Below are 20,654 nucleotides of genomic sequence, written 5' to 3' on the forward strand. Positions count from 1 at the left end.
GAGTGAGTGAGTGTGTAAGAGTGAGAAAGTGACTGAGTGAGAGTGAGTGAGGGAGTAAGAGTGAGTGAGTGAGTGAGTGAGTGAGTGAGTGAGTAAGAGTGAGAGTGAGTGAGCGAGTAAGAGTGTGAGAGTGAGTGAGTGAGTAAGAGTGTGAGAGTGATTGAGAGAAAGAGAGTGAGTGTGTGAGTGAGTGAGTGAGTGAGTGAGTAAGAGTGTGAGAGTGAGTGAGTGAGTAAGAGTGAGAGAGTGACTGAGTGAGAGTGAGTGAGGGAGTAAGAGTGAGTGAGTGAGTGAGTGAGTGAGTAAGAGTGAGAGTGAGTGAGCGAGTAAGAGTGTGAGAGTGAGTGAGTGTGTAAGAGTGAGAAAGTGACTGAGTGAGAGTGAGTGAGGGAGTAAGAGTGAGTGAGTGAGTGAGTGAGTAAGAGTGAGAGTGAGTGAGTGAGTAAGAGTGAGAGTGAGTGAGTGTGTAAGAGTGAGAGTAAGTGAGTGAGTGAGTAAGAGTGTGAGTGAGTGAGTGAGTGAGTGAGTGAGTGAGTGAGTAAGAGTGAGTAAGAGTGAGTGAGTGAGTGAGTGAGTGAGTGAGTGAGTGAGTGAGTAAGAGTGAGAGTGAGTGAGTGAGTAAGAGTGAGAGTGAGTGAGTGTGTAAGAGTGAGAGTAAGTGAGTGAGTGAGTAAGAGTGTGAGTGAGTGAGTGAGTGAGTGAGTGAGTGAGTGAGTGAGTGAGTGAGTACAGGTTTAGCTATACTTGTGAGGGCCAAATGTCCTCACTTAAATGGTAAAATATAGCCGACTAGGGAGGACATTTCACTGGTCCTCACCAGGTAAAAGGCTTATAAATCAGCCCAAAATCTGTTTATAATTGAATTCTAGCGTTTGCACATGTTTCTGTGATGGGTAGGTTAAGGGGTAGAGGTTGGGCCATAGAAAATATCGTTAAGTTAGTTAGTTTAGTTTATTCACAATACCTCTTCAAGCTTTACCATAATACAGTTTTAAGGAACAGACTAGATTGGGTACAGTGAAATGGGTCTCCCAAAGAAGCACCAAAAGCTTATAAGTAGGAGCCCATAGTTCTTCATTCTTGAATAGATAGGTACTGACAAGACACAAAGAGACACAATAGAAAACACACACAAAAAAAGAAAGAAAGAAAAAAAAACTAATATAACCTGATATAAAATCAATGGAAGTTACAATGTCCTCACTTAATAAGTGAAACAAACATGTGTATGTGTGTGTGTGTGTGTGTGGTTAGGAGAGATGAAGTTGCGTATGTTCTTGCATTCCACAAACATGATGCTTAGATTAAGGGGGAGGGTGTGTGTGGATATTACACATCTGCGATGGTTTACTGTAATGTGTGTTGACTTTAAAAGCTAATCTCAGATTGACCACATCTGGCCATAATTATCTGCCATTACGGGCAATTTCGATGATAACCATCATAAATAATAGTCCGCTCAGATTAGATGCACAATCAATTAATCGCTAATAGACCTGAGCCAGATTACACTGGATTACAGAACGCAGCTCGGTCAGACAACACATGCTTGCAGCGCCACATTTCTCACACATCGCCCGCTCCCAAGTTGTGTTGATAGGATGACAGTAAAATATCCATCATACACGCAGCCACTGTGTGAAGTTCCATGCATGAAAGCCTGCGTTGATAGAGGCTCTGTTACAAAACCATTTTAAAGTCTGGATTTTTGCCAATTATAACTTTGGAGTTTGGAGTCAGAATGTTTTGGTTTTTTTAAGGAATAACTTCTTTTACTCAGCAAGGATGCATTTAATTTAATCAAAAGCGCATTTATATTTACATTTCAAGTTATTTTGAACGTTGTGTTCATCGAAGGATCCTGGAAAAAAAGGATCACGTTTTACACAGAAATTTAAGCAGCACAACTGATTTCAACATTGATAATAATGAGAAATGTTACTTTAGCATCAAATCATCATATTAGAGTGATTTCTGAAGGGTCATGTGACTGAAGACTGGAGTAATGATGCTGAGAATTCAGCAAATTCAACAATAATAATGATTTTAATGAATTCGTCTGATCAATTAAATGTAAAAATTAATGTAAAAAAAAAAAATGCAAATAGTGCAAAAAGCATTGAGTGATTCTTATCGATCCATAAATCCAGCTATACCGCTTTTAGACCTTATATACCTTCACAAATGGCATAGCCCCGGAGTTTGTGTGTACATTCAGCCGTCACTACAGTGGAATGTTTGCATAAACGACAGAAAAGACTAATTGCTCTATTTTTCCCAAGATCACAGCACTCTTGGGTATCGCAGTTCAGCGTTCATAGCAAAGTAATGCAAAATTCTGCACGACTTTGGGAAGATCTGTGCATAGAGTGTTATGCTGCATAGTTCCTAACAAAACAAGTACAAAAATCACCTGCTGTCAAGCAAACCGGTGCACCGTTCTTTTTCCTCTAAGGATAAAATGTTGTAATGTTAAGGTTTGTTGTCAGTTTTCCCCCAGCCAGGCCCACCACCAGTTCACCACTGCTCCACATGATCCATTCCAAAGGCCAAACAACAATATGGGGAGCAACCGACAGCCAGGGCAACGAGCAAAGAATTTGCGTCCATGCAAGGTTTTTTTTAGATGTATGCAACGTTGAAAACAAAACAGCTGAACTTACTTTATTAACATTTGCATGCCCTATACAATTCACGGTACAGACCTCTACTGAACATATAACTAGAATGGCAGAGCTGCTGTCATAGATGCCAACTGACTGTTTGAGTCGGGTGTATTCAGGAGCCACACACACACAAACTGTAGGACAGAAATAATCGACCTTGAGTGTCTTAGGCCCATCGGTACAGCAGGCCTCTTCAGCTACTGTGCTACTATAAACACTTGCTCTAAACCCTCCATTTATCAGCTACACAGAGAGCCACGGGCTCGTCAAACACACTCACACACGCCGTCATCTGAAAGCCCTTTACAAAACCCTTTTGTGGCTCTTGGACTTTTCTTTCTCATTTCATGGTTAGTTGCTGTCCTAAAGCCTCACACTGTGATACAAATATTACCGAGGAGCAGCCTGCTACCTCGGAAGAATTAGAATAGAATAGGATAGAATAGAAAAGAATAGAATAAATTAAAAAGTGAAAGCAATAAAATAAAACAATTCACTTAAAAATAATTAAATAAACAGGAGGAAAAAACAGGAATAAAAATGAAATACATTAAAAGGGATCCTTTTTTAAATACAAATAAATAAATAAAATAAAATATGATAAAAACAAAAAATAAAAAACAAATGAAATGACAAAACAAAATGAATAAAAAAATAAAACAAACATAAAATAAAATAAATAAAAATAAAAAAACAAAATAAATAAATAAATAAATAAAACAAATAAAATAAAATAAATAATAATAAAATAAAATAAAATAAAATAAAATTGCATCTTGGTCCATATCTGACCCTGGTCTGAAGACAATTAGGTTTTGAATGGCACATCCTCAAATAGTCAATGGAAGATTTTTAAATAAAACAAAAAATAAAAAACAAATGAAATAACAAAACAAAATGAATAAAAAAAATAAAACAGATAAAATAAAATGAATAAAATAAAAATAAAATAACAAAACTAAATATATAAACAAATAAATAAAACAAATAAAATAAAATAAAATAAAAAACTAAATAAAATAAAATAAAATAGTATCTTGGTCCATATCTGACCCTGGTCTGAAGACAATTAGGGTTTGAATGGCACATTTTCAAATAGTCAATGGAGGATTTTCAAAAAAAAACAAAAAAACAAAGCAAAGCAAAAACAGATAGTGTCTTTATTCAAGCAGCCTATGTGCGAGAGCTAATCAAACTACTTTTTAATAGCCTGGTCTCAAGGCATGCATGTTCACTCACCTTGAGGTCTTTAACCCTAAAGTTAAATTATGAACAGTAAAGGGGGAAAAAAAGTCAATCTAGCATAAAAGCGGGAAAAACATATGCTTGCCTCACTATGACCATGACCTTTCAATGGAGCTTATTTCTGGCCAATAAAAGACACACAACTTTAGTGAATTACAGCAGCACTGGGCCAGAACGCTGGTACTCTTTAAATGAGCAACAAGAGAGAAGACATACTCAAGAGCGCGGTCACCGCTGTGAAAGACGGCATTGTTACACACTTGTGCTGCTAAGTGAAGTGATTATGAGGAAAATAATGAGCAAAGTGTGTTTGCGTGTGCATATACTGTATGTGCGCGCTGGTCTCCACGACAACTACATCTGACGGTTAATAAGAGACGGATGATGGAGAGGAACAAAGATTCAAAAGCAAATCACAGACAGAGACTCTGAGAGAAAGCAGATGAGTAACTATCATCCTGGGATTCATGCAAGAGCAGATCTAATCTGTCCAGTATGCTCCAGTATACAAAATTAAGTTTCCAAAAGTGTTTGTTTTTTTTACTAAAAGACAATTTTGGGGTTCCTCAAAGAACCTTTCATGCACCATTTTTCCTTTTCATGGAAATCCATGGATGCCAATAAAGTGTAACATCTTACTACAGCAGTTTGACGTGTTTGTTATTTTCAGAACCTGAGGTTTCATATAGCACTTGAGCTGAGTCTTTATCTGCCAACTAAAACACAGGACATTTATTTTCTTCTAATGCCTTTTGGTAAGACTGGGTGTGCCAGGAACATAAACACAACGTAACTTTGCATATTGTTACCACACCAAACAGTTATGCCAGCAGAACTGCAGCGAGGTCATGCTGGGCTGCGGGGGAGGGGTTTTAAAGTGATTCCTGAATTAACAAACTGAAGATATGCACAATTTTCACTATATTCTGAACAGAGGCAAAGACCCCACGGGTGTTGATGTTCATGCAGATGATCGGTCTCTTGATGTGGCTTGATCAGTACTGATCATTTATTTGCTTCAGCGTAATCAAAAACACGTTCGGGCGAACATTAGGAAAGCTAGACGGCACCCTTGGGGCGCACAAGTGTTTTCAGTCATGCATTTTATTGAGTATGACATTTTATAGCTAGTGTATATATATTTTTTCCATATAGAAATGACCCGGAGATGGAATGGTGTTCCCCAGGGCTGCTGCCTCGGTCCCAACCTGTTCTCTCCAGCTTTTCTGCATTTCCCATACACTTTCTCCCAGTTACAGCCATTGATTTCCCTGCCAGGGTGAGCAAGAAAACTGGAGGAAAGAGCAGGTCTTGTTTGACGCAATGTCCTCCTCCCTCAGAGCCATGTCCCAAAAAGACCCTTACTGAAAGGGGAAAGTCAATAAAGGTAGACGGGGCAAGAAAACAGCATTTGTCATTATCGTTAAACTGCCCTGCTAATCTGCAATATCTATCAAGAGTGAAAGCAGCACTTCAGTCCAGGTGAAACAAACAATCTGACGGCACATGTTTGGTTAAAATCACTCAAGCAGTGCGTATCCAACCAATCACCCATCTTTACTTAGTAAACAAGAGAAACTGACTGATAAAAACAAAGAAAGAAAGATACATTTGAAATTTTGCTTAGTTAACAGTCAGTAAACAAGTGGAATGGGGAAAATAAAATTTTAATTTTATTTAAAGTTAAATGCAGTAAAAAGCATCATGTGACAGACAAGGATTTTAGATTACATAAACACAAATTTTTGAAAATAATGTATAGGCCTACAAGTTCAAGCCTCATTCTCATCTGCAAATATTTCCATTATTCGACAATGCATTTATTGCTAATCCTAGCACTATTATATTGTAAACTATGGTTTACGAAGCTGATAATGTCACAAGATCCACATACAATTTCAATATCTGTCTCTCATAAATATACATACATATAAATATTATAAATATATAGCCTATTGAGAAACTTTACAAAAATGCCACAATGACTTGGAGCTAAACCCCCAATGTCATCAAATCCGAGATACTCCCCTGCTGGGACAAATGTAAGCAAATTTAAAATACATTAAAACTTAATGCTAACCACTTGTCCTGAGATATGTGCAAAGCCCCAACCGAGGCCCTTAGACTCCCCAAACGACATTTTGCACATTTGGCAACCCATGCTTAACTTCCATTACGTGGTAAGCTTGAGATTCCCCACCTGTTCCGTCCATTCCAGAAAACCTTTTATCAACGTTAATAATTCATTAGTTATTGTTCACATTTGTTGACGCGCCGTATGCGTCCTCGTTTGTTTGAATAATTAACCGTAATTAAATAAGAAAGACGACAAAACAAACCGGATAGAGTGAGTGTGGGATGAGATCGAGAGCATCCACGCTGATGGGATTACCATGCAGACACATCGCGCCCTCCCTCTTTTCTCCATCTTCCATGAAGGCACAGAAACGTCCCAGAAACCACCAAACCTCACCCAAGTTTTGACTCCACGTAAACGTGGCCTGCCGCAAGATTTATCCAGCCTACAATCTGAATCGCACCAAAAGCCACAAGAGACAAAGGAGGGATTCCTTGAACACACGCACGACGTGGCGCGATTGCAGGGTTGAATAATCTTTTATCGCCGCGATCAAAATCCCAGTCGATAATGCCAAAGATTTTAGACGAGGGAGCATAGCCGTGAGGCCTTTATTGTTTAAAACACCTTGTTACACTTGAAAAAAAAATTAAGAAAACACGTTACATAAACACGAATAAGCCTACACCTAATAACAAATTAACTCCTGGGAGAAATTGCGTTCCCAAACGAATTCACTGGGCCTATGGGGGAAGAATACATGAAATATGCAATAACAACAAAATCTGAGGCTTAAAGTCAAAAATAAATTCTTGTAATTTGCCATATTTTTATTAAAATAAATCAGTTCACACAATTTTGCTGACTAAGTCCATGCCTTTGTATTTGCCACAAAATGGCAACATAAAAAAGAGGACATTTTGAAAAATCACATAATTTGACCTTGAATGGGCAACAGTTCAAGTCAAGCAGAAATATTTGCATTTATTAAACATTTGTAGTCTTTATGTAGGCTAGTGTAAAATATTTCACCTTGATGCATTTGTTTTAGCCTAAATGTTCTAGGCCAACCAACGTGAATAAAAAAGTAGGCTATGCTACGTTAAGAACTTGCCACGTGTTTAAACTAGATTAATAAAAGATTAATCCATTTTATCTCGGACATTATTTGCCACTGACCCTATGTTTACTTTTCACTCTGGATCTATCGCCCTTTTCTCCGACTGCATACAAAGCAAATATTGAAATATTCAAATCTATTGGAATGACGGTTACGGAAGTGTTAGCTATATGTAAAATAATAATTAAAAACGTGTTCTTGACACATCATAAGACTAGGAAAAAATAAAAATCAGGACACTAATTAGCCTCGAATGCGCGCGACTGAACGCGTTCGCTGATAGGCCGCGAGATGCAGAAGCACGTGTTCGTATGGCTATATATGGCACACAAACAAATTTCCATTTTATATAGTATTATTAAATAAAAATTCACACACTTCTTTTGTAAAACATAAATGCTTCTTCAAAAATATCAGAATGGTTGCAGACATTTTACAACCGGCATGCCGTTCAGGCCTTCTTTACATAGGGGTGGAAAAGGGCAATTGGACATTTGCTTTAAAAATGTAATAAGCAAGGAAACAATTAATAGCCAGAAAAACAAAAGCCGTCAACCATGCAAAATGAGAGAAAATTTGATTTATTTTAGACACGTCTTGGATTCACCGAGTTTGGCGTGACCTAGTCTGGGGGTTGGGGGGAAGAGAAAGGTCTATTTCCAGCCAAGAAATTAAAGCCAATAGCAAAATCTTCTAAAAACGAAGAAATAGCCTTGAATAAAGAAATTATAAAAACGAGAGACGCCTATCAGCTATAGGCCTAGATAATTCAATTATTTAGGCCCATGTCTCACCCCAAAGGAAAGTTATTTTAGAGACTTGTCGAATGTCTGCTATACAGAATATTTAGGAGCCAGAAAGAGCGAGTGCCACAAACCCGGGCCAAACTGCGCGCGCGAGGGAGAAGCCCGAGACTCCAGCCGCCGCTCCGCAGATCGCGTGAAGCACAAACAAGCCCCTGCGCGCATTTATGGCACAACACTGCAAGGACATTTTCCATTTACTTCTGAAATATTTATTAAAATGCACACACCTTTGAACAACACAAATGCTTCTTAAAAAAATAATAATAGCAGGCCTATGCCGATAGGCTACCTCAAGCAAGAAGGCTTGTCAAGTGTAGGCCGTCAGGCATTCAAAAACGGACATTTGTATGAAATACAGGCCTTTTTGCATATTAAACACTGCTAAATATTTGTAAGCATTATATATTTTTTCTGTGGCCAACAGATAAATATGATACAGACAAAGAATATAACAAAGCAAAGTTTTAGTTGACCTACAAGACAGTTTAATGCAATATTTTGTAACTGCAAAAGTTTGACACTTTGCCAATTATTGGGTAATACTATATAGACGGTAGAGAAAGATAATATGTATTTTTTTTTTTTTTTCAAAGATGGTGAATGGTAAATTAAGTCAGCCATCAGGTTGGCATTCTTGCTCGGATTGAATCTTATCCTATAATAGTCTACAGTCATGGACCGATAATTTAATTGCATAATCATAAAAGCTGGCTACATTTATCACCATGTTAATGTTTTGTTGTGTTTTTTTTAATAAACAACAAGATTTTAAATTTACAGTATAAAAATAGACTAGGCCAGTGTGCATGCTCGCTTCATAAACTAATCAAGCATTTGTTTATTTATTTTTTTCAGAAATTATGAATATCTTGAACTACAAAACATATTTAAATTGCATTTCATAAGTTATTTTATATAGACTATGCATATAATAGCATATTGCATAAAGTCAGCAAAACATTTTGCATTGCCAAAAGTCAAAAATAAACGCGTTAACACTTTATATTCTCTTCCGTCTAAATAAAATGGTAAACAATTCCCGGGTAATAAAGCGCGACCCTGAAAAGCCTCTTTTACAGATTTTGGAGGTATTTCTCACTCCGGACAGGTAGATCAATGTCACGTTGTGTCTCTGAACTCGGGCGCGGAGAGGTTCATGCACGGGAGCTGTAGTCCTGAAACTCCTGAAACATCACAGCTTGGGAAAACCGCTTAAAGAAATATCACCATAACGTTTTAAAATTTGGCATCTAAAAATCGAGCTGTTTAATGCCAGTCGCGCTTCCTCTCGGGTCAAACCAATCTCCTTTTATATAAAATAGATTTGGGAGAAGCGCCATTTTCTCTTCGATCCCATGTGCAATGAAACGCACGAGAAGAGTTCCGATTCCGAAACAACGCCGCGCGCGCGCTGAGAGCTGCAAATAAACGCGCGCGTGAAAATGATGTTTTAAAAAGCGCAATGCATAACTTGTAATGCATTTATTGAGCAGCGACAGACAAGACAACACACGGCCACGGTTCTGCAGTGCAGGATCCGAATTAACACACAGACACGAGCGATTAATTAAATGAATGCATTTTACCTGTGTCAAGCAGTACGGAGAGTACATAGTTATCTCAGAGGCGGGAAATGAATCTCGTTTTGAAGTTGAGTGGAAGTTCGCCGCGTTGCTGCATTGCAAGAGCTCGCCGTCCCCCTTCGCCTACTCCATGCTGCTCGCGCCGCTAACCCCGCCTCGAAGCAGAAAGTGAAAGCTCAAACTTTAGGAAGAAAAAAAAACTTCTCTCCTTCTTGCTCTCCCCCTTCGCTCTCTGATTCTCGACAGCCTGCTATTCATTAACGATTGGAAAGATGAAATAGCCTACACATTAAGTTTGGTAAATACACGAATTGCACAGCAGTTCAACACTATCATTTAGGCAACTATTGGTGTTATAATCGATTACAGATCAATGTTTCCAGGTCAGTTTTGAGTGATAATTTCCACTTATTCCATCTCCGAAATCCTGTCAATGATCAATTACTTTAAAAAAAAAGAGAGTTTTTTTTTTCTTATAGTGAATTTGCAGTAAATATGGTGAGCAATATTGTTGTTGTGCATTAGGTAGCCTATATATCGTCACCCTGCTCTTTAAAATATTGGTCATTGAAAATGTGTCATAATTCCTTAGGAAATAGGAACCTAAAATGTAAATATGCAAAGCTTGATCAATGCCAGCAGGACTGACTGGCTGCAATATTTTTGAGTCAACGTTCTTTTAAACATTTGCAATACATTTTCCCCCATTCAATACTCCTGCAATCTTTAATCAGGTAATGGAAGGTAAGTAACCCCTCTTTCCCCCGCGCTCTTCCTCTATGACTCATCTATAGGCCCCAGTCCTGCATCACAGTATTGCAGGGTGGTCTCCTAAATCCACATCTGTTTTGTGGCAAACCACAGCGCCCAGGCTGCCTAGCAGCACGCTCAACTATGCTTATCTTGCACCTTCTCCAGCCGTGAAACTCTGCTGTCAAACTTTTAAGGGGCAGATTAGCTTGCTCTTTTATTAGGACTGCTTTCTCATAGACTGCTTAAGCCAACACCACAAAGGAGTTTTACCAATTACTGCACAACTTAATCCAGGACTACAAGCTTAATCCAGCATAAATCTTAATCAACATCTGGGAAAACAAAACAGAAAATTGGGTTTAAGGTAACCAATGGTTTTAGAAATTACTGGTTCAGAAAACGGATTTGCCCATCTGACAAAGAAGAGAAATATTTGTCATTTTTGAATCCCTAATCCAGGATTTTAATAGATATGCACGACAGCATTTTCAAAGGAAAACTTTTTGTTGTTTATTTACTCGACTGCGTTTTGGGGGCCTGAAAAAGCAAAATTTGGAAACTGGTTTCAAAGTGCAAGTTTTTAAAAAACGATACCGTTATAATTTGTGTAAACTACAAAAACACAAATATGCGTATTAAAGGGATAGTTCACTTTGAAATTAATTTTTGGTATGTTTTAGCTTACCTCAAGGGCATCCAAGATGTAGGTGTCTTTGTTTCCGCATAGTTTCAATTTTGATATTTTTAGGTCAACCCGTTCGTTTTTATCAGTCATATAATGGAGGTCTATGGTCACCACCTCAAAGCGCATGCACAGAGAAGTTTTTTCACACAAACCGCTCATTTCGTGTCTTAGGCCATCATTGTGTACTTGCATTTAGAGTCATTAAATCATGTTTAATTTGGACTTCTCTGTGCATGCTCTTTGAGGTGGTGACCATAGACCTCCATTATATGACTGACAGACCAGAACGGTTTGACCTAAAAATATCACAACACCTACATCTTGGATGCCAAGCTAAAACATACCAAAAATTAATTTTAAAGTGAACTATCCCTTTAAGTGTTCAGTCTATAGACGTGTAGAGTAGGGCTGTCAAACGATTAAAAAATAGAAGTTTGTGTTTACATAAGATATGTGGGTGCACTGTGTATAATTATTTTACATGCTTGTATATGTTTAAGAAATATTTTCATGTATATAGATTTATATATAATTTATATTATATATAAATATTTTTTTCTTAAATATACATGCATGTGTGTGTATATTATACACAGTGCACCCATGCAAACACAAACGTTTATTTTGGATGCGATTATTCGTTTGACAGCCCTAGTGTAGTGTTTCTTTACAAAGTGACATCGCCATCTACTGGCCTGGCATGAATAATACAGCGCTTTTAATCTATTTTAGCGGATTCATGTGAATGGGTATTGTTTTCACAAAGTTGTCGTCTGTACACGAAAAATGTTTCCGTTTTTAGTACTTCGTTGTCGTGTAATGTGATCATGTCAGACCTGCTTGAGATGCAATGAGCACATAAACAGTTTTGTTTTTATAGATGGCTGTTCATTCACCTTGGCCTAACGGCAAAGAAGAGCTATAAATAAGGTTATAGGTCTAAATACAGTTAGAGGCAACCCATAAACCTATGATTTTCCAAAATCCTGCACAGTATGTTTAAAAATACATCAGCAAAACAGCCAATATAACAAGAAAAACACTGACATTAAGAGTTAAGAGAGCGAGGTCAGAGAAAGGGCACATAGGTTGGCATTACAACATCGAAAGGCACAAATCCAAAACCAGAGTCTTCATGCTTCACACAGATCTTGCAGCCATTACTCTACGAAACAGCATGAAAACAATTCTGCTTTCAGCGCATGCATAGTTTCACACACAAGCAAATACATACATGCACACACACGCACACACCCAGTTCTTTGTTAAGCAGATCCACGTTCGGGTTGCGGTCGCAGCAGCTAAAACCTCCATTAAAACTCGCATAAGAGAACCATATGCAAGCCATATAGTCGGTGTGTGTGGTTTTAGCTCAACACAAACACACACACACACTTTGCTTTTTACCCTTCCCTCATGGCTGGCAATTAAATAATCTTGATGGTATTTTATGTAGATAATTCCTGCAGCTGCTTCTCCACATAAACTCGCCATTCCTCTCAACGCCAACCACCATCTTACCATATAAACGCAGCACGTGAGATCATAAATGGCCGATGAGATTTATGATGCATACGTACACAGTGTTCTCTTGAAAGATGCTTCACAGGCTATGAAACTATGAAACGGAAAAATAAAAAGGCTAGGATAGATCAAATAGAAGAACCGTGGTTCCTAAATAACCGTACAGTTCCCCAAATAACGTAAATAGTGCTTAAAAGAAGAAGAAGAAGTGTGAAAAACATTTTAATAATCCAAATAACACTTTTTGTGGAATGGAAAGATTCCATGGACGTCGAAAGGTTCTAAATGGAACCAGCGATGCCAGTAAAGAACCTTCATTTTTAAGAGCGTATCAATCTCTGCTCTATCAAAGTTTGCTTCCAACTCATCTTATCACAATCTGAAGTCCAACTCAGTCTGGCCTGAAAGCGGATTAATTACATCAGCCATGAGAAAGAAATCAAAGTTCAATTCATCCGGTTACAGTCGTTTTATAGAAAAAAGAAAAGGAAATGAACAACAATAACAAGGACAGAAAGAGGAAAATTGCTTGTACCCTGTAGGATTCAGGCACTAGGAAACACTCTGAGATGCCCGGGGCTCGATGGGGACCTTCATGCACCAGATACGATTCTGTGGCCTGCAATACAACACAAAACATGCAGAGCAAATTTAGTCTTACTTCTTAGAGATCTTAAATCTGACAAAGAGCAGCATCGCAAAGCCTGAAACATGAAACTTTATTGGAATATACCTCGATCAATCACATGGTCTATAACTCTATTGCTTCTCCATGTTCCTATGTGTTTTCAATTCTTGAATAAACCAGTTTCTCATGTTTGGACGTCAAATAGACACTAGCTAGCACAATTAGTGGAGCCTTCCTGATCAGAGGAATGATGTGCATATTTTCTGAATATAGATATATAGGTTCCTAAATAACCTTACAGTTCCCCCAAATAACCTAAATAGTGCTAAAAATAAGAAGAAGAAGTGTGAAAAACATTTTTAATAATCCAAATAACACTTTTTCCACAATTAAGAACTTTTGTGGAATGGAAAGATTCCATGGATGTCGAAGGTTCTAAATGGAACCATTGATGCCAGTTATGAACCTTCATTTTTAAGAGCGTATCGATAATATCTATAGATAGAATATAGAATATAGATATCAATAGGGAACTCCGATTGATCTATCTGACTCCATCAGGCAACTTCATCCTTTACTAAAGAGCCGGAAGTCAATGCTTTTGTGTTCTGTCACAAAATGTTAGCAACTTTGCATTCCCTCGCAAATAACTCAAAAGTTTTGCGATCGAACGCAAAGTTTCGTGAGCGAAAACGCAAAAGCATTTTTTTTTCCATCACCATGTCCCTTTAGGGGCTCCATACTTTTCTGTATGTACACTGAAAAACAATGGTGCAATTTACTCAATTTACTCAAAACAATTTACTCGCACGGAAATGGATGATAAAATTCGTAACACAATGAACTAAAATTGAAAGACAGTATTTTATTGTAAAACACTCTCTATAATGATCTTTGTTTTATTTGCGACTGAAAAAATCATTTCCACAATGATATGGGTGGAGAAAACATCATCTGAAATCACTAAACATTATAAATAAGAGCATAAGCATTTAGTAATAAATGGTAGCACTGAAGCACACAAAGTATGTAAAACATTTTAAAATACAGTAATATCCATATTAATATGCAAACATAGCACTATCCTGCACTGAGTTGATTTCTGAAGGCATTAAAGCTTGTTTATGGTGACTGCATATGATTATTGTTATGGCATATGATGCAGTTCATACAATGCAATGTATTTTGATGCATTAAGACAGTGGTTATTATTTCAATATTTAAAAAAAAAAAAACGAACATACATGGGCTTGCTCTTTAGTCACTTATATAATTATCAATAGGAGCATATGATCATCTGTGTAAATGATGGCAAATGGAACATTTTGTGAATTCAACATTTGAATTGAAAACATGGATATATATGGACGGAAATCTTTTTTTATTATTAGAAGCAGTCTCTAAGGCTATGTTTACACGGAAACGATCTGAAGAGAAAATGCAAAAGTGGCGTTGCGTTATCACTTTTTATTCTGCGTTTAGATGAGTGTTTTGGGGGTGGGAAATCCATGTGCATAAGGTGACGCAAAAGTGTGTGAAATTCAATGTAGTATGCACTCCAGGCAGCTAGGTGGCGATGTGAAGCACTGCCACACAACAACGCCAGGTCCGCGCGCATGCGTACAACGCGGCGGTGGAGCGTTTTTAAGATTTCCACTCTGGAGGGTGGTTTCACTTTTATGCGTTTTTAATAGGGCTGTCAAACGATCAATCGCGATTAATCGCATTCAAAATAAAAGTTTGTGTTTACATAATATATGTGGGTGCACTGTGTATAATTATTTTATATTTATAAATACACACACATGCTTGTATATATTTAAGAAATATTTTAAATTCTATATATAGATTTATATATAATTTATATGATATTTAAATATAAATATTTTATATATAAATATGTTTTTTCTTAAATATACATGCATGTGAGTGTATATATATATATATATATATATATATCTACAAAATAATTATACACAGTGCACCCACATATATTATGTAAACGCAAACTTTTATTTTGGATGCGATTAATCGCGATTGATCATTTGACAGCCCTAGTTTTTAAGCCCCAAAAACGCTGTTGCCGTGTAAACGAAAGGCACATCCGATAACATATTTTTACGTTTTCACCCGTGAGCATTCTCATGTACACAGGGCCTAAGGTATAAAGTGCTGTAGACCTCACCTCCATGAAAAAGAAAGGGAAAAGTACCATTTGAAAGACTAAAACTTCAAATTTCACAAACCACAGCATGGTTTCCAGAGAGCCAACCAGGACCTCATTCAACAACTATCCACACTAATAATGTTCAAATATGAACAATAAACTTTAACCACAAATGCACGTTTGTGTGCATAAATACATATCAACATCTATTCCAGCACATACGCACACACACGGTTCGCTCATAATAAGTCCCAGGCATTGGCACTAGACTCGGGCAGTGGTGAATAACAAAGCCTATTCATATCCACCCAATGAAACGTTAGCTTTCCCAAATTTCCCTCACTTTAATAGGGTCTTAGCTAGCGCGCTAAAATCTCATTCAAGCAGGGAACAATTGCTGATTGGCTTTATTAGAACACAAACATGCATTTTCATAATTAAAGAGAACGTTAATCAGAGGCGAGTTCACGGCTCTCTGAGAAATGTGTTGAAAACAGAAGAGTTGAAGAGTGAAAGTTGTGGGAAGGATCATTGAATGGCAGGTGAGTTTTTCGTTCTGTCGCTCGAAGAACGTTAAGCAAAGACCCAAAGGTCTAGCAAAAACGATCTGGGCTTGACGCAATCGGAAGGTTTAAAAACACTTCCCAAATGTCAAAATTGCTGATGATGGTTGGATTTCTTTATGCGGATTTGAGGTATTGATTGACTCGAGTGTTTACTTTTGTTTAGTTTCAGGGTATTGATTACTCTCATGTTCCTGGAAATCATCTAACCAGATTTCACCATATGCTCTTTCCAAAGGCTCCCCTCGCTCTGAACTGAAGCAGAAAACGGAAAACGTTCCACTCACTCATTCGATTTCTCTTCATTTAATTGACTCGATCTTCATCTCTTTAAGACAAACCAGCAAATCAAAGCCGTCGGTGAGGCCAGGCCGCACGAACCAGCTGAACAAACTCAACTCGGCCGCATTTCGCGGTGCTGAGCTCATCCGTTCATTTGTCTTGTCCACAGATGGAGAACAGAAGTCTATGTTGGCACCTGGAGGAACTCACATAATTTCACTATTATACTCGTTTTGAGAGAAGGAACCTTCAGACTCGTCTTCGCCTCCAAAAGCTCCCATTTTTCTGTAGCGATCTATTAATTATATATGGGCTGTATGCATATGGAGCATATGCAGGGTCCATATGGCCAGCCCTCAGCCAGAATCTCAAGCCTCTTCTTAATTAACATTTTAGAGGCGAAGCGCACAGAGAAAAGAGGGACATTTCAAAGCGGCTCTGGGAGCCTCTGACCTAATTGGAGTCAATGGAGATGTATGTAAATGTGTTAATTACGACAAGTTTCCTCGCTCTCACCGATAAATAGAGCTCTTTGTTTAAAATGTTTAATTGGTGGGAATAACGGAATCAAATGAGGGGGTTTCCTCCATATATGGGAGAGAGAGAGAGAGAGAGAGGTGTATGGGTTGGAGGCATATGGCAATACGTTTGTGGTTTAGTGGAATGCTTAAGTGGTTAAATTCCTGAAATCTGAAGTTTCTCTCTCACACACACACACACACACTTTTGTGGTCTGGAGTTTTAGAACGAAGTAAATAATTTCAGCGCCAAATTGAAGAGCAAAATAAATGTCGGTTTCAAACTACTTTCAAACCCTCGTCGACCATTGCTCGGACAAACTGGTAGTCCCGCACCCAAACTGCTTGAGCCAATGTTGTTTTTTAAAAATTACACACTTTACCTTTAAACTATCATTTTAAATTTCAGTGGTGATTGTCCATCCTAAATTGGATAATGCGACTACGCTATCTCACGACCAATTCGTACGAGTGGTTAAAAAGTGGCTAATTCGTACTAATTCATACGACCTCACTCGTACGAATTCGTACAATTTGTCTAAACCCATGTGATGGGTTTAGGGGTGGGGTCAGGGGTCATTTTTGCTAATTCGTACATATTTTACGAGTTATCAAAAATCGTACGAATTTGTACAAGTGAGGTCGTATGAATTCGTACGAATTACTTTGTTACTCACTCATGTTGTTCCAAACCTGTAAACAACATTGGACCACATTGACTTTCATTGTAATGAAAAAAAAACAAACAACCACACTCTTCAATACAAGTCTAGTTTTTAACCAGCTGTTTTTTTAAGGCTTCCTAGATCCTTGTAAAAAGTAATAGCACATCTTTCCCCAACAAGCCAAAATATTACACGCCAAAGTTACTTGAAAAACCCCAAAATACGAGCAAAAGTAAAAGCCCTTCGAGCTGTTTCTTATCAAAAAAATTATCTCTTTTAACCAAATTGTTATTTCACGATACGAGAAATTTTATTTTAGGATAACGATACACATCTCGATAAATTTCTGTTTTTAAAACACAGAGCAAGAGCAACAGGAATATTAGGCTGCTGTCACTTTAAGACCAAACGCACAGATCCAATACATTGATACACATCCAGTTTACACCCTGTTTACTTTGACCTGAGACATAACCAGCTGTGTTTCCATGAATACTTCATAAGACGTGAAAGAGAACTGAGACATCGCATTGCACTCTTTTTACTGCTTATCCTTTGTGCTTAACACTTTAACATTGAGCATGTAGCAAATTCGCAAGGCCCTGCTTACACGAGAACACTCGCGGGTGAAAACGTAAAAATATTTTATCGGATGTGCCTTTTGTTTACGCGGCGACGGCATTTTGGGGGCTTAAAAACGCAAAAAAGTGAAACCACGCTTCACCACCGCGTTCCCGTGTAAAGGGTAAAAACGCAATAGCCTGCTTGAGAGTGAAGGTTGTACGCAGACGCGCGGACTTGGCGTTGTTGCGTGGCAGTGCTTCACATCGCCACCTAGCCGCCTGGAGTGCATCCTACATTGAATTTCACACGCTTTTGCGTCACCAAATGCATGCGGATATCCCACCCAAAACGCAGAATAAAAAGTGATAACGCAACGCAACTTTTGCGTTTTCTCTTCAGAATCGTTTCTGAATGAGGCGACTTTCTGTGCACACACTTATATATACCGAGCCCGTTCTCATCCCAAGGCGTCATATACGACACTTTTGCCAAAGCGTAGACACCCAACGCGCATGGGACCATTTTGCGTCAAATGAGACGCAGATATATGGGGCAGAAGGCGCCCCCTAGTGGTCTAACCATAACCCTACCCCATACCTAAACCTACCATAACCGAAGCATCTCATTTGACGCTAAAAGGTGCCGTTTGATGTCTACGCTTTGGCAAAAGAGTCGTATATGACGCCTTGGGATGAAAATGCATTGATATACCGATGTATATCGCAATACCGCCCAACACTAGCGCTTGCAGTAATGCAGTTATTCATATCTATCTGAAAACTCTCACAAACACACACACACCTGGCTGTCCTCCACACATTCAAAAACCAGCTGGCCCGAGAACAATCAACACAGGTCCCACTGATTTTTCCTTTTTTCACCTCTTTTTTCTTTGTCTTTTGTTTGTCTCCAAACGACACAGCAATTACTATTAGCACCATTGTTTTTTATCATTATAATTTACTAGCTGGCAGGGCCGAGCCAAATCAAACCGCATATAAACCTGTCCTCTATGGCAACCGCATCAAAGAGAGATGGAGAGAGGGAAGAAAAAAAAGCAGAAAGAAGGAGGAACGAGAGAACGAGTGCTATATAAAAGGATGAAGCGTCCTTTCTCTGTGTGTCTGCCAGTAGCACCTCGGGGAGAACTGTTGGAAAAATGTGATTTTTCACACCAGCATCTCAGAGGCAATAGCAGAAGGAGAAAGAGATGGAGAGAATCTGGAATGAACGAGAGGCTGCTAATTATTAAAGCTCTGTTTGGGGTTTTGACATGAGTTTTCTGGCCCACGCCAAACCCCGTTTGCACCCGGCACCTCTGATCTCCACTTTCACAGCTTGCCTTCTCCGTAACGTTCGGGTCCAGGTGCATCTATACTAGGAGTTACATTTGTGTGTGCAGGTGTGCAGTGGTGTTTCAGTGCGTTCGCACATGTTCATCACGGGCTGAATAAAAGTGTGTGTAGGTGGATTTCCATCATGGCATCTTATGTGCCAACACAGATGCCACAAACACAAAAAAAGTCCTCCCATGAGAAGTTTACACCCAGAAACAAGTTCATGCAACAGTCCACCAATCACTGCAGGCCATCGCATCCATGGCAACCCTGGCATCCAGTCAATCTAGAAAAGACGTAACCATAACCAAGTTCGGCAAACGCAGGTTTGCGAGATGCATTGAGTGTGTGCGCGCCATGCATCCGGACGCTTCAGTCTGACTCGAGTGCTTGACCTCGTTCACGAATTCACAGCTTTGCATTTATTTTATTGCATAGATTTCACAGGTGTGCTTGGCTGAAGAGGATGTTCATCTCTTTGAAAAGGTTTGTCATGAAGAAAAAATGCTCGCTGCAGGCAAATGTGGTGTTTCGTATTCAGATCCAGCCCCTTTAGCCTGCAAAGGCCTGTCAATCTCACATTTAAGGACTGACTTAAAGCACAGAACTCACTATCTAAACACAGCCTAATGTGCTTGCTGTGCAAATATTTATTCAGACACAATTACTAGAGCGTATGAATCCTAAACTAACAAATAACTGGAAATGAAGTTGCTCGTCTGAACACATTGGAGTTTGTATCTCACACCTGTGAAAGTCTCAAGCGAGCACTGTCGATATGAAGGGGAAAGATCACAAGTTTTCGCTTGCATATATGGTTGCATTATATCATGTAACTGACCCAGTATGTATTTTAATGTGAATAATGCAGCTATTTTTTTTATGGTGCAAAAAAATCTGTGACTGAAAAGCTCCCTTCCTCAAAAAAGATAATTTTATCATCACATTAACTGTGATATAGTACATCTCAGCAGTTTTCATCTGGCTGATGATATGTTTTATATTTTTTTTTTTACTTTAAATATTATGTTGAGCATCACAACACCGGTCTATAAACCTCTAAATACTCTAATAAAAGAACTTTGAACAAGCTCTCCTGCAAGACGGTCTTGCAAACTTTTATTAATTAATACAAAATAATATTTAATTGGTCAATCCTCAATAAAAGCAGATTTTAATTTAGCCAGATAAGTTTTCCATATGATGTGGATTTAGACTTTGTCTGCTTTCAGTTTAGATGTTGCTTTTGACGAGATTATGCCTTTTTAAATAAAAATCAACATTCAAGTATTCACCCTAAAATGAACCTAAAAATAAAAAAACCTCATGACAATCAAGAAATTATATTACCTTTTACACTGATTCAGATTAAACATTTTTTAATAGACTAATGACCTTATATGTTTTCATACCTGCAGGAAACGTACTTATTATTATTATCCTTTAACTGCGGACATGAAGACGAAAAAAC

At 38.2% G+C, this 20,654-nt stretch overlaps 1 protein-coding gene across 16 annotated transcripts in view; it reads right to left on the bottom strand.

Annotated features, from left to right (window-relative positions):
* The window catches only part of nfixa (nuclear factor I/Xa), a 127,516-nt gene that overhangs the window by 87,907 nt on the left and 18,955 nt on the right, over positions 1-20,654 (bottom strand). For 15 of the 16 annotated variants that reach the window (XM_089131988.1, XM_089131990.1, XM_039686392.2 and 12 more), the window contains exon 2: positions 12,995-13,078. Coding sequence is in view for 15 of the 16 variants with exons in the window: in XM_089131990.1 (XP_088988116.1) it covers positions 12,995-13,078 (84 nt within the window). In the remaining variant the exon portion in view is untranslated. Of the gene's footprint in view, positions 1-9,500; positions 9,657-12,994; positions 13,079-20,654 lie in introns of those variants that run through there. The other variant, XM_039686333.2, reaches the window with a different exon arrangement.

Source organism: Pimephales promelas, chromosome 6 (assembly GCF_988280905.1).
Source record: "Pimephales promelas chromosome 6, fPimPro1.hap1.1, whole genome shotgun sequence".
Classification (NCBI taxonomy): domain Eukaryota; kingdom Metazoa; phylum Chordata; class Actinopteri; order Cypriniformes; family Leuciscidae; genus Pimephales; species Pimephales promelas.